The 15,504-nt window shown below is 45.2% G+C and overlaps 1 protein-coding gene across 6 annotated transcripts in view; it reads left to right on the top strand.

Moving 5' to 3' along the window:
* Window positions 1–15,504, top strand: part of znf827 (zinc finger protein 827) — a 244,379-nt gene that overhangs the window by 57,583 nt on the left and 171,292 nt on the right. For 5 of the 6 annotated variants that reach the window (XR_011940162.1, XM_072496125.1, XM_072496122.1 and 2 more), the window contains exons 3-4: window positions 5,605–5,777; window positions 12,497–12,983. Coding sequence is in view for 5 of the 6 variants with exons in the window: in XM_072496125.1 (XP_072352226.1) it covers window positions 5,605–5,777; window positions 12,497–12,983 (660 nt within the window). In the remaining variant the exon portion in view is untranslated. The remainder of the gene's footprint in view (window positions 1–5,604; window positions 5,778–12,496; window positions 12,984–15,504) is intronic. The other variant, XM_072496124.1, reaches the window with a different exon arrangement.

Here is a 15,504-nt window from a genome sequence, read left to right as displayed (position 1 = left end):
ACTTTTTTATGCTGCACCAAGGTTCACTCACCCATCACCTTTGTCCTCACTGACATGGTTTCTGGCCCTCCCGTGCCTCAAATTTTAAATATTTTTTCTTGTATTTAAATCCCTTCATAGAAACATAGAAAATAGGAGCAGGAGGAGGTCATTTGAGTCTGCTCTGCTATTCATTATGATCATGGCTGATCAGCCAACTCAATAGCCTAATCCCGCTTTCCCCCCATATCCTTTGATCCCCTTCGCCATAAGTGCTGTATCTAACTGCTCCTTGAAACATGGTGTTTTGGCCTCACCACAGGCCGATCACTCTTTGGGTGAACAAGTTTCTCCTCATCTCTGTCCTAAATGATATACCCAGTATATTCAGACTGCGACCCCTGGTTCTGGACACACCCACCAGCGGGAACATCCTGCATCTATCCTGTCTAATCCCGTTAGAATTCTATAGGTTTCTATGAGATTCCTGCCCCCTCATTCTTCTGAATTCCAGCGAATACAAGCCTAATAATTTGAGGAAAAACACTCACATCCTTTAAAATGTGCCTGAATGAGCATGTGGCACGGCATAACATTCAAGGCTATGGGCCAAGTGCTGGAAAATGGGATAGGTAGGCAGGTCAGGTGTTTTTCATGCGTCGGTGCAGACTTGATGGGCCAAAGGGCCTCTTCTGCACTGTACAATTCTGTGATTCTGTAACCTATTCAATCTCTCCTTGTACGTCGGTCCTGCCATCCCAAGAATTAGTCTGGTAAACCTACTCTGCACTCCTTCTGGAGCAAGAATATCCGTCCTCCGATACAGAGACCAAAACTGCACACAATATTCTAGGGATGGCCTCAGGCCCTGTATAATTGCTGCAAAACATCCCTGCTCCTGTACTCGAATCCTCTCGTTATGAAGGCCAACATACCGTTTGCCTTCTTTACTGCCCGCTGTACCTGCATGCTTACCTTCAGCGACTGGTGTATGAGGACACCCAGATTGGTTGCACATTCCCTTCTCATAATTTATGGCCATTCAGATAATAGACTGCCGTCTCGTTTTTGCTACCAAAGTGGATAACCTCGCATTTCTCCAAATTATACTGCGTCTACCATTCATTTGCCCAATCACTCAACTTGTCCAAATCACACTGAATAGAATTTACAGGGCAGAAGGAGGCCATTCGGCCCATCGAGTCTGCACTGGCTCTTGGAAAGAGCACCCTACCCAAGGTCAACACCTCCACCCTATCCCCATAACCCAGTAACGCCACCCAACACTAAGGGCAATTTTGGACACTAAGGGCAATTTATCATGGGCAATCCACCTAACCCGCACATCTTTGGACTGTGGGAGGAAACCGGAGCACCCGGAGGAAACCCACGCATACACTGGGAGGATGTGCAGACTCCGCACAGACAGTGACCCAAGCCGGAATCGAACCTGGGACCCTGGAGCTGTGAAGCAATTGTGCTATCCACCATGCTACCGTGCTGAAGGATCTTTGCATCCTCCTCGCAGCTCACCCTCCCACACAACTTGGTGTCATCTGTAAATTTAGAGAGATTGTATTTTGTTCCCTCATTCAAATCATTAATATATATTGTGGTTAGTTGTGGTCCTAGCACCGATCCCTGCGGTACCCCACTAGTCACTGCCTACCATTTGGAAAAGACCCGTTGATTCCTACTCTTTGTTTCCTGCCTGCCAATCAATTTTCTATCTATCTCAATACACTACCTCTAATCCGATGCACTTTAATTTTGCACACTAATCCCTTATGCGAGACTCTGTCAAAAGCTTTCTGAAAGTCCAAATATACTCCATCCACTGGTTCCCCCTTGTCGACTCTACTAGTTACATCCTCGACGAATTCCAGTACGTTTGTCAAGCATGATCCCCTTCTTAAATCCATGCAGACACTGTCCGACCCTGCAAGTGCTCTGCTATAAAATCTTTCATAATGGATTGCAAAATTTTCCCCACTGACGTCAGGCTTACTGATCTATAATGCCCTGTTTTCTCTCTAACTCTCTTTTTAAATAGTGGAGTTACATTAGCTACCCTCCAATCTGAAGGAACTGTTCCAGAGTCTATATAATCTTGGAAGATGGCACCAATGCATCCACTATTTCTAGAGCCACTTCCTTATGTACTCTAGGATGTAGATTATCAGGCCCTGGGGATTTATCAGCCTTCAATCCCATCAATTTCCCCAACACCATTTCTCTGCTAATATTGATCGCCTTCAGTTCTTCCTTCTCATTAAACCCTGCATTCCCGGTATTTGATTTGTATCCTCATTTGTGAAAACAGAACCAAAGTATGTGTTTAGTTGTTCAGCCATTTCTTTGTCCCCTATTATACATTCCCCTGTTTCTGACTGCAGGACCTACATTTGTCTTCACCAATTGTTTTCGCTTCACGTACCTATATAAACTTTTACAGTCAGTTTTTACAATCCCTGAAAGCTGACACTCTTACTCTATTTTCCCCTTCTTAATCAATCCCTTGATCCGACTTTGCTGAATTCTAAACTGCTCCCAATCCTCAGACCTGTTGTATTTGGCCAGTTTGGATGCTGCTTCCTTGGATCAAATACTATTTCTAATTTCGCTTGTAAGTGGCCACCTTTCCTCCTTCACTTTTGTGCCAGGAATAAACAATTGTTGCAGTTCGCCCTTGTGCTCCTTGGATGTTTACCATTGCCTATCCACTGTGATCCCTTTAAATAACTTTTCCCAATCTATCATAGCCAACTTGCGCCTCAAGCCATCGTAGTTTCCTTTATTAAGATTCAGGATCTTCGGAGCTGAAGGCACTTGCAACAGCGCCGCTCCCGATAGCTCCGGGGAAATATTCAGGGAGTCCAGTAATAATAGCTTCATTGAAAATCTGGAGGCAGTTTCGCCAACACTTCGGGTTGGGTTTAGGGTCAAGGGAAATGCCGATTCGAGGGAACCACAGATTTGAGCCAGGGAGGTGGGATGGAAGTTTTCGGAAATGGGAAGAGAAGGGGATTAAGACGCTAAAAGATTTGTTTCTTCGGGGTCAGTTTGCAGGATTGAGGGAGCTGGAAGCGAAGTATGGGCTAGAGCAGGGAGAAGGGTTTAGGTACATGCAGGTTCGGGATTTTGCCAGGAAGGAGATACAGAGCTTCCCAGAGGAACCGGCCTCCACATTGCTGGAGGAGGTGTTGACGACAAGGGGATCGGAGAAGGGGGCGGTGTCAGCGATGTACGGAGCTATTCTGGAAGAGGATAAGGCACCACTGGAAGGGATCAAAGCAAAGTGGGAGGAAGAGCTGGGAGAGGTTATAGAGGAGGGGGTCTGGTGTGAGATGCTCTGGAGAGTGAATGCCTCCACCTCATGTGCGAGGTTGGGGCTGATACAGCTGAAGGTGGTATATAGAGCACACCTCACGAGGGCGAGGATGAGCCGATTTGTTTAAGGAGTAGAGGATGTGTGTGAGTGTTGCGGGGGGGGGGGGGGGGGCGCGAATCACGTTCATATGTTTTGGTCCTGTCCAAAGCTAGGGTAGTACTGGAAGGAGGTGTTTAGGGTAATTTCCAAGGTGGTGCGTGTGAAACTGGTCCCGGGTCCCCAGGAGGCCATATTTGGGGTGTCGGACCAGCCAGGGTTGGAAACTGGAGCGGAGGCAGATATCATAGCCTTCGCTTCGTTGATCCCCCGAAGGCGGATCCTGCTGGGATGGAGAGCAGCCTCTCCACCCAGTGCCCTGGCGTGGCGGGGGGACTGGTTGGAATACTTGACCCTTGAGAAGGTGAAGTTCGAACTGAGGGGAAGCTCGGAGGGGTTCTACAAGTCATGGGCACTATTTATTATGCACTTTCAAGAACTGGATAACATCGAACATTAGTTGGGGGAGGGGGTGGGGTGGGGTGGGGGGGAGGGGTGCTGTGTAGATTAAGGGTGACTATGGGTAATCCCTGATACCTTTGTGTCATTTGTTTATGTAAACATGTGGGCTGAGGTTTGGGGGTTGGTGGGCGGATGGGATCGTTGTTATTATGGGGATTGACATATCTTGTTGATTATTGTTTATTGTTGATGGGTGTAAATGTGGGAGAAAATGTGAAAAAGGAGGAGAATAAAAAAAATAAAATAAAAAATAAAAAAAAGATTCAGGATCTTAACCTCAGAATCAACTACTTCACTCTCCATCTTGATGAAACGTTCTATCCTATTATGGGTCGCACATGCCCAAGGGATCTCTCACAACTACATTGCCAATGATTCCGTTCTCATTACACAGTACCCAGTCTAGGATGGCCTGCTCTCTAGTTGGTTCCTCAACATATTGGTCCAGAAAACCATCCTGTCTACACTCCAGGAATTCCTCCTCCTACGGTATTGTGGTTAATTTGATTTGCCCAATCTATATGCAGATTAAAATCGCCCATAATTACAGATGTTCCTTTATCGCATGCATCTCTAATTTCATGTTTAATGCCATTACCAAGATCACCACTGTAGTTTGGGGGTCTATATACAACACCCACTAATGTTTTTTGCCTCTTGGTGTTTCTCAGCTCGACCCATACAGATTCCACATTGTCGAACCGAATATCCTTCCGCACATGTGCGCTAATTTTCTCTTTAACCAGTACTGCCACTCCACCACCGTTTTCCTTTTTGTCTGTCCTTCCTAAATACTGGATACTCCCAAGACGTTCAGTTCCCATCCCTGGTCACCCTGCAGCCATGTCTCTGTAATCCCGATGATATCATACCCGTTTATGTCAATTTACGAGATTAGTTCATCCGCTTTATTGCAAAGGCTTCATGTGTTAAGGCACAAAGCCTTGAAGCTTGTCTTTTTAACATTGCTTGTCTCGCTCCCAATATTTTTCACTGTGGCCCTGTTTAAATCTGGCCCTTGGTTTCTCTGCCTATCACTTTTCTTTTCTGTCTTTTGTTTTTGTCCTTGTTTCCTCCACCTCTGACTCCTTCCATAGGCTCCCGACCCCCTGCCATTTTAGATTTAGTTTAAACCCTCCCCATTCATTGCTTTGCCCCATCTATTTCTATAACCTCCTCTTTTTCCCTCAACCTCTCGATTCCTCTGATTCTGTCCTTTTGTGCATCACATTGATACTTTTTTGATGCCGAAGATCCGACACTATGGGATTCCTTCCCAAAAACCCACTGCCTCTTTATCTCCCACTCTCCATTTCCCTCTTTCTTGACCAAGCTTTTGTAACCCATCCTTGTATCACCTCCTTTGACTTGAGATGCATATTTTGCTTCAAAGTCTAAAGCTTTTGGCATGCTTTATCTACATCAATTGCGTGAATGAATACACATTGTGATTAAAACTTAAGCCACATTACTCCCAACTATTGCTCATAAATCAGAATGGAAGTCAATTCTTGCTTCTTAGTGTTGAAAATATCTTCGTAACACTTAGTTGATCAGTAGCATGGGAGAAATTATAGTAAATGGGTATATAATGCAGAAAATGCAATCAATGAAAGGCTTCAGTAATTCTGCTCAAATTGAAGAGGAAATCTTTGCCATCTTTCTGCTGACCTGTAGTCTAGATTGAAGTGTACTACTTCAGTGACAATTACTTGAAGTTTTATTTTCCACTACAGTTCCTGAGGAAGAGGGAGGAAAATCCTTCCAGTGTCCAATTTGTGGTCTGATTATAAAACGCAAAAGCTACTGGAAGCGCCACATGGTGATTCACACAGGATTAAAAAGCCACCAGTGTCCACTCTGTCCATTCCGCTGTGCACGCAAGGACAATCTGAAATCACATATGAAGGTACAATGAAGTGAGGACGTAGTTTTGTAAAGCTAAATTAATTCCTTTTATTAACCAAACGTTTGTTGGTGAAACCTGATTTGGGAATGCAAATTCAAGTATTTTTCTGTTGAATTTTCGCATACAGTGGAAATGTTTTGAATAAGTAAAGAGGTGGAACTTCAGTAACTGCTGGCAATCATTGAGATTTAAACTTCATCTAAATCTTAGAAAGTGTATAATCAGAAGGTCATTTTGAAGTTTCTTCAAAGCAATTTCTACACATAAGAAAATGAGGAGCTGAAGTAGGTCATATGCACCAAGAAGAGCTGGCTGTTTAAGTGTGGTTCTAAAACTAAGAGTGCAGAGAATTTAAAATAATGACGAACTATGGATATATTTGACCTTAATCAGAATGGAAATTGACCACTTCTATCTGAGTTTCTCCCCTGCCACTCCCCTGAAAATATTTCAGGGATGCAGGTTACCTTCTGATACCTCTTGTAAAATTTAGCTACCGTTTGATTTGGGTAGGAATTATATTTGAGCTATATTCTGTTTTTGCATGCACATGCTCTGCTCCACCACACCCCAACTGCTGCACTGCAATCAATGGTACAAGCTCTGCCAATTTTCCAACCCCCACAAGCCAGGGGCATATTACTACCCCGGTGGACAATATTGAACAGCACAGAAAGGAGCATGCAGTGAATATTTAACTGGATAATTAACCTGAGCATGTAATTAAAATTTGACTTTGGGAATTGGGGAAAAATAGATGTTTACGTCACTCATTCAATTTGAACTGAAAAATCAAGTAATCTGTTCCAACTACAAAATAGGAGATTGAAAATATTAAATATTATTGACCAGTATTTTTAGCATGGTAACTCTTAATTTATGGTAGGGTGTCATGATTCTTTTTGAAATGTATTTTATTCCAAATGTATGTAAAAGGTTACAAAACATAAACAATTCGGGAAACAAGCTCCCCAATACAACTATACAGGTTTTACAAACGGTAACCCCCCCCCCCCCCATGGCGAACAGCTCCTCAAACATCCCCCACGAGCATCCCCCACCTTGCCTCAAAGCCCTTTGCTGAACCCCTTAATTCATACTTGCTCTTTTCCAGCCATAGAAAGTCATATAAGTTCCCCAGCCAAACCGCCACCCCCGGTGGTGTTGCTGACCGCCATTCCAGCAGAATTTCCCCCCCCCCATCCTTGTTAGCGCTGCAAACATTCCTGCCAAAACCTCCCCAACTTTTCGCAGCCCCAGAATATGTGAACATGATTCTCTGGTCCTTGCCCACACTCATCTGTCACTCCCTGGAATAACCCACTCACTCTTGCCCGAGTCATGTGTACCCTGTGTACCACCTTGAACTGTAACAGACTCATTCTTGCGCACGAGCATGTCGCATTCACTCTTCGTAGAGCCTCACTCCATACTCTCAGTTTATTTCACCTCCCAGCTCCCCCTCCCACTTCTCCTTGATCTTCATCACCTGCTCACCTCCCTGCTCTCCCAGCCACCCAGGTCTTCGATCCTGCCCTCCCCTTCTACAACTGGAAGCAGTAGTCATACCAATAGGATGTATCTCGGCAACCTGGGGAACTCTTTCCAAATCCTCCGTGCGAAGTCCCTTACCTGTGGGTACCTAAACTCACTTCCTCTCGGGAGCTCTACCCTCTCCTTCCATTCTCCTATACTGCCAAACCCTTCTTCCAGATACAAGTCCCTCATCTTAACCAGTCCCACTTCTCTCCACTTCCTATACATGCCATCTATCCCCTCCCAGCTCAAAACCTTGGTTTTCGAACAATGGCGTTAACACCGACATCCCCTCTATCCTAAAGTGTCTCCTCAGTTGGTTCCAGACCTTCACTGTGGACTGCACTACAGGGCTCTCCGAATGTTTCTTTGGCACCATTGACAACGCTGCCATCCCCATAGCCCTCAAGCTGGATCCCCGACAGGCTTCTTCCTACATCCTAACCCATTCTGCCCCTTCTCCTTCCAACCACCGCCTCGCCTCACCTCCACGTTCGCCACCCAGGAATAATGTTGCAGGTTCGGCAACGCCAACCCTCTCTTCTGCCTCTGTAACAGGGTCCTCTTAACCCTTGGCACCTTCCCTGCTCATACAAAGTCTGAAATAATCATATCCAGTTTTCGAAAGAAGGCCTTCAGTACAAAGATCGGGAAAGTCTGGAATACGAGCAGGAACCTCTTCACCACTTGGCACCTCCCTTCCAAAGTCAAATACAGCCTGTCCCACATCTTCCGATCCTCCCTATCCTCCTCCACCAGTTTTGTTAAAATCCATTTGTGTAGCATCGACCATTCTCTTGCTATCTAAATTCCCAGCTTTCTAAACATGTCTCTGGCCACCTTAAATGGCACCACCCCCCCTAGATTGGCTCGCCGAACCAATTTGTTCACCATGAACACTTCGCTTTTCCCAACATTTAATTTATATCCCGAGAATACGCCAAATTTCTCCAATAGGCCCATGATCCTCTCCTTGCTCTCAGGGTTCCGAAACATCCAATAGCAGGTCGCCCGCGTATAGCGACACCCAATGCGCCCTTTGTCCCCTCGTAATCCCTCGCCACTCGCCGGACCCCCTAAGAGCCATTGCCACAGGCTCTATAGCCAGCGCAAACAGCAGCAGTGACAGTGGGCACCCCAGCCCTATTCCCCTGTGAGTTCAAAGTTCCGTTAACCCATGTCATTGGCCCGTACACTCGCCATCGGTGTCACATATAACATGGGCATCCATGCCACAAACTTTGGCCCAAACCCAAATCTTCCCAGGAGCTCTAACGGGTACCGCCACTCCACCCGGTCGAATGCCTTCTCCGCATCCATGGAGACCACGACCCACATTTCAACGGGTCTTCCCTTTTTTGATATTAATGTGATCGTTGCCTGTGGCATCGTCTCCGGCAGCGCCCCCTTCTCCAGCGCCTCATTAAAGAGATTGGTGCCAGGTCCTTCGCGAACTCCTGATAGAATTCCGCCATGTAACCATCAGGCCTCTGGCCTTCCCCGACTTCATATCCCTTATATTATCCAATACCTCCCCCAACCCCAAGGGCTCCTTTAGCGCCTGCCTCTTCTCTTCCTCCAATGTAGAAACTCCAGTTTGTCTTAAAAAAAAAAAACACCCCATGTCCCCCTCTTCATCCCCGAGTCTGCCCTGTGCAGCTCTTTATAGTAATTCCGAAACCTCTCGTCTATCTTCCCCAGCTCCGACATCACATTCCCTGCCCCAGTCCATATCTCTGGACGCAACCTGCCTCTGTAGCTGATGCGCTAACATTCTCCCCTTATTCATACTGCACCCCCCTTGACCTACGCAGCTGTCCGACCGCTCTCCCTGTCATCAACCTATCAACCTGTAATTTTTACTCCTTGCCAATCCCTCTGTGGTGGGGACCCTCGAGTGCTCCCTACCTACTTCCACTATCTCGTTGAGTCGCCGTTCATATTCATCCCTCCTTTCCCTATCCGCATGAGCCTTGAATGAGAGAATCTCCCCTTGGACCACCGCTTTCAGCGCTTCCAAAATATGGCAGCCCACACTTCCCCGTTTTGGTTCACTTCTACATAATCTTTGCCTGCACTTTGTCACAAAACCCTCTATCTACAAACACCCCGAATCGAGCCTCCACCCCGGCCTCTGCTCCCATCCCGTTCTAAGCCAAATCTCCAACCAGTGGAGCGCATGGTCCGAGATTACTATTCCCACATATTCTTCTCCCTCCACCCCAACCAAAACCTCCCAGCTCACCACAAAAAGTTGATTCTTGAATACACCCTATACAGATGTGAGAAAAGGAGATACTCTCTTTCCCCTGGGTTCTTGAAGCGCCACGGATCTACCTTATGCTTCTTTTCCATAAACCCACCCAGCTCCTTTGCCATTCGTATTCTACCCATTGGCCTGGGGCTCGTCCTCTCTACCCTCGGCTGTAGGACACAATTAAAATCTCCTCCTATAATCAACTGGTGTGTGTCCAAGTCCGGGATTGCTGCCAGCAACCCCCTCATCAAACCGACATTGTCCCAATTAGGTGCAGACACATTTGCCAATACCACCGACATCCCTTCTAATACCCCACTCACTTTCACGTATCTCCCACCCGGGTCCCTCACTTCCTTCGTGCTCACAATTGCCACCACCCGTGACTTTGAATCAAACCCCGAGTGGAAAACCTGACGCACCCATCCCTTCCTCAGCAACCCCCACTCTACCCGTCTTCTCAATTACTTCAAAGTGCCAGCACCTCCGTCTCCTATAATTGTTCAGTTCAGTTCTCCCCCAGCATATGCTCTTTGATAAAGTCATTGGCTGCTTCTGGGGTCTCAAAATGGTATTCCCTGCCTTTATTGATCACCCATAATTTCCACCCCAAACCTGATCCGCTGTCGATACAGCACTGCCTTGGCCCTGTTGAACCCCGCACGCCGTTTTGCCAGCTGATGTCCTGGTACATTCGGACCTTGTTCCCTTCCCATTCATAGTTCCGTTTCTCCCTGTCCCAGTGCAGAATTGTTTCCTTCTCCACGAACTTCTGGAGCCTCACGATCACCGCCCGCAGCAGCACCCCTGCTCTTGGCTTCTGCCTCAGAGACCTGTGCGCTCTGTCCACCTCAGGGGCCTTGTCCAGCATCCTTTCGCCACCAGCCCTGACAGCACCCTCAACGTACCTCGTGGCACTTGCACCTTCCACTCCTTCAGGTAGGCCCACTATGCAGATTCTGTCTTCCGACCTATTTTCCTGCTCCACCACCTTTGCTCCACCCGATCGCTATGGTCCGACATCATCCTCTCAATCTCTCGTATCTGCAACCCCTGTGCCTCCAAACATTTCTCCACCCTCAGCATCGAGCCGTTCAGGGGTGCCATAGCCCCCTCAATGGCCTTCAAGCGATCCTCCTGCATCTCCTTCCTCTAATGACGGAACTGTTCCTTGATGAAGACCATCTGGGGCATTGCTACTTGCACTGGCCCTTCCACCTCCGCCATCCTTCCACTGGCTGCTGCATCACAAGTCCCTTCCAACTCCTTGGCCAAGTCTTCACCTTCTGCGCGTTTAGTAACCAGCAGACATCCCACTCTCAGGGGGGACCTCTCCTCCGATCTTCAGCTACACTTTTCCGTTGACGTTGTGAACGATTTGGGGTAAAAAGAGCTCTTTTCTACGCCTTCAAGCAGGAGGTGCTCTGTGTGCGACCACTCACACCATGGCCACCACCGGAAGTCAGAGTGTCATGATTTTGACTAATATCTATAATATCAAAACAAAACTCTACGCCTGGAATAAAGTAATTGATTATTATGCTTCATTAAATGATTGAATTTAATTTCACAAATAAAAGCCAGCCAATCTATAATAGCCAAGTTGGTGTTATTTCCTGATAACTGTATCCATGAAGGAATTATAAAAGCATGTACATGTACCATAACTGAATGTAGATTTTTTTAACAGCTGCACTCGACTACACAACCAATAGCTGCAGAGAGCCAAAAAAAGTATGATAAATTAATCGGATGACTGGTTTTTCTGATAAAGCACTGTAGCTATGTAGTTGGTTAAAATACAGCATGGTTTAACTTTTATTATATTGGAAATACGACCAAAGTGCAGGGCCAGCCAGCTGTGTCATAGAATGGCAGGACCTAGCTTTATTATTTTTCTACTGATTTCGCAATCTTGAAACTATTGTCAAAGTGAGAACTTGAACCGAGGCCAACTGTAGTAGTATTGGGATTGGGAATAGAAGGAAAGGTTAGCTCCTTATATTCTTTTTTCAGAGCAGTTTTGGCAGAACTGAGAGTAGATCACAAATCTATTTTGGGCAGGAGAGTGGTATGACACTACAGGGTAATACAGAAAAATGGGGAAATCCCTGAAAACAAAACTTTGCTTCATCAACCAAAAGGCCCATTTTTTACAAGTAAATTGTAAGATTCATAAAGTGTATGTATTTATTTTAGCATAACATTGTTTTCTGTAAACTCCAATTATAATCTTATCGACTGCTGTCACCTTGGAAGATGAGAATAAAGCTTCTGTCATATGACACAGCAATGCACAGCTAACCTCAGTGGACTTTGTGATTTAAGAAAAAGAAAACTGGTAAATTAGCATGAGATACCAATAGGAAACATTGGTTAAGGTTGGAACTTGGTTTTAATGGGGAATCTTGCATAATATAATGGTTAATACCATTTCAGGAAAACTATGATTGATGTGAAATTTTAGTGTTCCTTTGATTTTCATCTGATCACTTCCCCACTTTCTTCCCCCCCCCCCTCAACTCAACACCCCACCTCCCACCTTGTAACTCTCTGCCCCCCCCCCCCCTCCCCCACTTTTTTTCCATTTGTTTTCTGTATAATAGATTTTCCTTTTCGGGTGACATTGGAAAGTTCCTTGGTCCCAATAGTTTTTCAAATTGAATTTTCCATTTTAACCAGTGATGCTAGGTAAAGTCACAGCTAATCAATTGTGTAGGAACTTGAGCTAGGATTTGTGTAGCCGTCTTTGTTGATTCAACCAGCACATTTGATTCTTTGGTTTGAGTAGGTTGTTTCTTTCGCTAAAATGGTACACTGAAGGGAATGTGTCTGTGTTTTATTAGGAAGAGATGAGGGCAAAGGTTTATAGTGGAAGCTTTTATTATGTTCTCGCGTTCCCTTTTCAAACAACTTTGTCAATCAGCAGGTTCATCAGCACCAGGACAGAGGAGAAACGTTCCACTGTGAGCTTTGCCCTTTCACCTCGTCTCGTCATTTCAGTTTAAAACTCCACATGCGCTGTCATCAGCACTTTCCCAGAACAGAGGTGAAGGTCAAAGAAGAGATTACTGAATCTGAGGTCAGAAGGATACTTTCTAATGAGGCTGCTGATAAGAAGAAAAAGGGTACAGAATTACTTGAGAATACATTAAAAATTCAGGACCATCTTTTGTATGAAATGACAGAAAATTTCAAAGAAACTGCTATTCCACTGAAACCAGTTAAGGAGGAACCCAGTGATGTGAATCTCACCAATGTGTCACTACCAGATAGTCATGAGTTTGGCAAAAGACCACAAGCAATACAGCAGGGTACAAATCCATCAGAACCATCTGACCTTACAGCCACCCAAAAAGTGTTTCCCTTCAGCCAAGACATTTCTGCAACAGATTTCCTTCTGAAGCTATCAGGTATTTCAATTTTCTGCGTGTAAACATTGTTTTTTATTCTCTTCTTTGGTCATTTTTAACCCTTTGAATACAGTTGCCTTATTTTTATGATTAAGATCAAAAATCACAACTGTTACTTGGATATTCTTGAATTGAAAAGAGTTAATCATGATTTGTGCATCTCTCTGTCATGGGCAGCACGGTAGCATAGTGGTTAGCACAATTGCTTCACAGCTCCAGGGTCCCATGTTCGATTCCCGGCTTGGGTCACTGTGTGTGCGGAGTCTGCACGTTCTCCCCGTGTGTGCGCGGGTTTCCTCCGGGTGCTCCGGTTTCCTCCCACAGTCCAAAGATGTGCAGGTTAGGTGGAATGACCGTGCTAAATTGCCCTTAGTGTCCAAAATTGCCCTTAGTGTTGGGTAGGGTTACTGGGTTATGGGGATAGGGTGGAAGTGTGGGCTTGGGTAGGGTGCTCTTTCCAAGAGCCGGTGCAGACTCGATGGGCCGAATGGCCTCCTTCTGCACTGTAAATTCTATTAAATCCAATAAGCGATTCTATTCAGGAATGAAATCAGTGAAAATGTGTAGTCTCTGCCCGAAAAAGTTTGTGAATGTTGTCTTAGTGACGACTTTAAGTTCAGGGATAGAGATCAAAGACAGGTTGAAGCACGGGTTAAACATTTATGTAATGGAATGGTGGACTAGGCTTGGGAGGCCTGCTCCTATACACACAAATGGGAATTAGGAGTAAGCCCCTTGAACCTGCATCTTCATTCAATAAAGGCTGACCTAATTCTAAACTAGGCTCCACATTCCCGCCTACCCAGATGACCTTCCACCCTCTTATCGAGAATTTATCTACCTCTGCTTCCACCGCCTTGTGAAGAAGAGAGTTCCAAAGATTCACGACCTTCCTGAAAGAAAACAAATTCTCCTGATCTGTCTTAAATGGATGGCCCCTTATTTTTAAACAGTAAGCTCTAGTTCTAGATTCACCGACAAGAAGAAACATTCTCTCCGCATCTAGCCGATCAAGATCCCTCAGGATCTTTTATGTTTCAATGAAGTTGCCTAAATTCCAGGGGACACGAGCCTCGCCTGTCCAACCTTTCCTCATAGGAAAACCTTCCCATTCCAGGCATTGGTCCAGTGAATCTTCTCTGAATTGTTTCAAAGCATTCACATCCATCTTTAAATAAGGAGACCAATACTGTACATAGTGCTCCAGATGTGGTCTTCCCAATTCCCGATATAACTGAAGCATAACCTCCCTACCCTACTTTTGTATTCCATTCCATTCAATGTAAACAATAACATTTTATTAGCTTTCCTAATTATACTAACCTAACCAATACTAACCCTCTGCAAATTCATGCAGGGCACTGACATCCCTCTGCATCTGCAAACTCTGCAATGTCTTATTTAGATTAGATGCTACTTTGTTTTTCTTACTGCTAAAATTAACAACTTCAAATGTTCCCACATTATACTCCATTTGCCAGATCTTTTCCCGCTCACTTAGCCTTTCTATATCCATTTACAGCCTCCTTATGTCTTCACATCTTGCTTTTCTACCTATCTTTGTGTCATCAGCAAATTTAACAACCATGCCTTTTGGTCCTTTTATGCTTACCCTGTGTTTCCTGTCAGCTAGCCAATCTCCAATCCACACCAATATGTTGCTCCCTACACCATGAGTTTTTATTTTCTGCAATAACCTTTCATGTGGCACCTTTTCAAATGCCTTCTGCAAAACTAAGTACAGAACATCCACCGGTTCTCCTTTTATCCACAGCACATGTGACTCTTTCAAAGAACTCCAATAAATTAGTTAAACAAAACCAAGCTGACTCTGGCTGATTACGTTGAATTTTTCTAAGTGCCCTGCTATAATGTCTTCAATAACAGTTTCCAAAATTTCTCTGTGACCGATATTAAGCTAACTGGCCGATAGTTTCCTGCTTTCTGTCTCCTTCCTTTAAAAAAAAAAAAAAAAAAATCTGTTTTATTCCAAACATTATCAAATTCTTACATACAAAGGCATAACTATATAATACAAACAGAACCAAAGAGGGCCATAACCAACGGCCTTGGACACAACCCTACACAACCCCTGCCCGCCAACTGCTGACCGTAAAAAGGTCCTTAAAGACAGTGATGAACAGTCTCCACCCTTTCCTCTGACCCTCTTGAGTTATATTTGATCTTTCTCAATCTCATGAATTCCGCCAAATCTCCCAACCATTCTGAGGCCTTGGGTGGTACTGCCAACTTCCACCCAAGCAGGATTCGTCTCCGGGCCACCAGATAGGCAAAGGCCAAGACATCAGCCCTTCTCCTCTGAAGAAGCTCTGGCCAGTCTGACACGCCAAAGATAGCCGCCAGTGGGTATGGCTCCAGCTTGACCCCAATGACCTCCGACATGATCTCAAAAAATAAGACCCAGAACCCAACCAGTTTAAGACAGGACCAGAACTTGTGCAAGTGGTTTGCCGCCCCCCCCTTTTTAAAGAAAAATATATTTATTCAAATTTTTCAACAA

This window comes from Scyliorhinus torazame, chromosome 3 (assembly GCF_047496885.1).
Source record: "Scyliorhinus torazame isolate Kashiwa2021f chromosome 3, sScyTor2.1, whole genome shotgun sequence".
NCBI lineage: Eukaryota > Metazoa > Chordata > Chondrichthyes > Carcharhiniformes > Scyliorhinidae > Scyliorhinus > Scyliorhinus torazame.
This window is presented reverse-complemented; position numbering and strand designations above follow the sequence as displayed.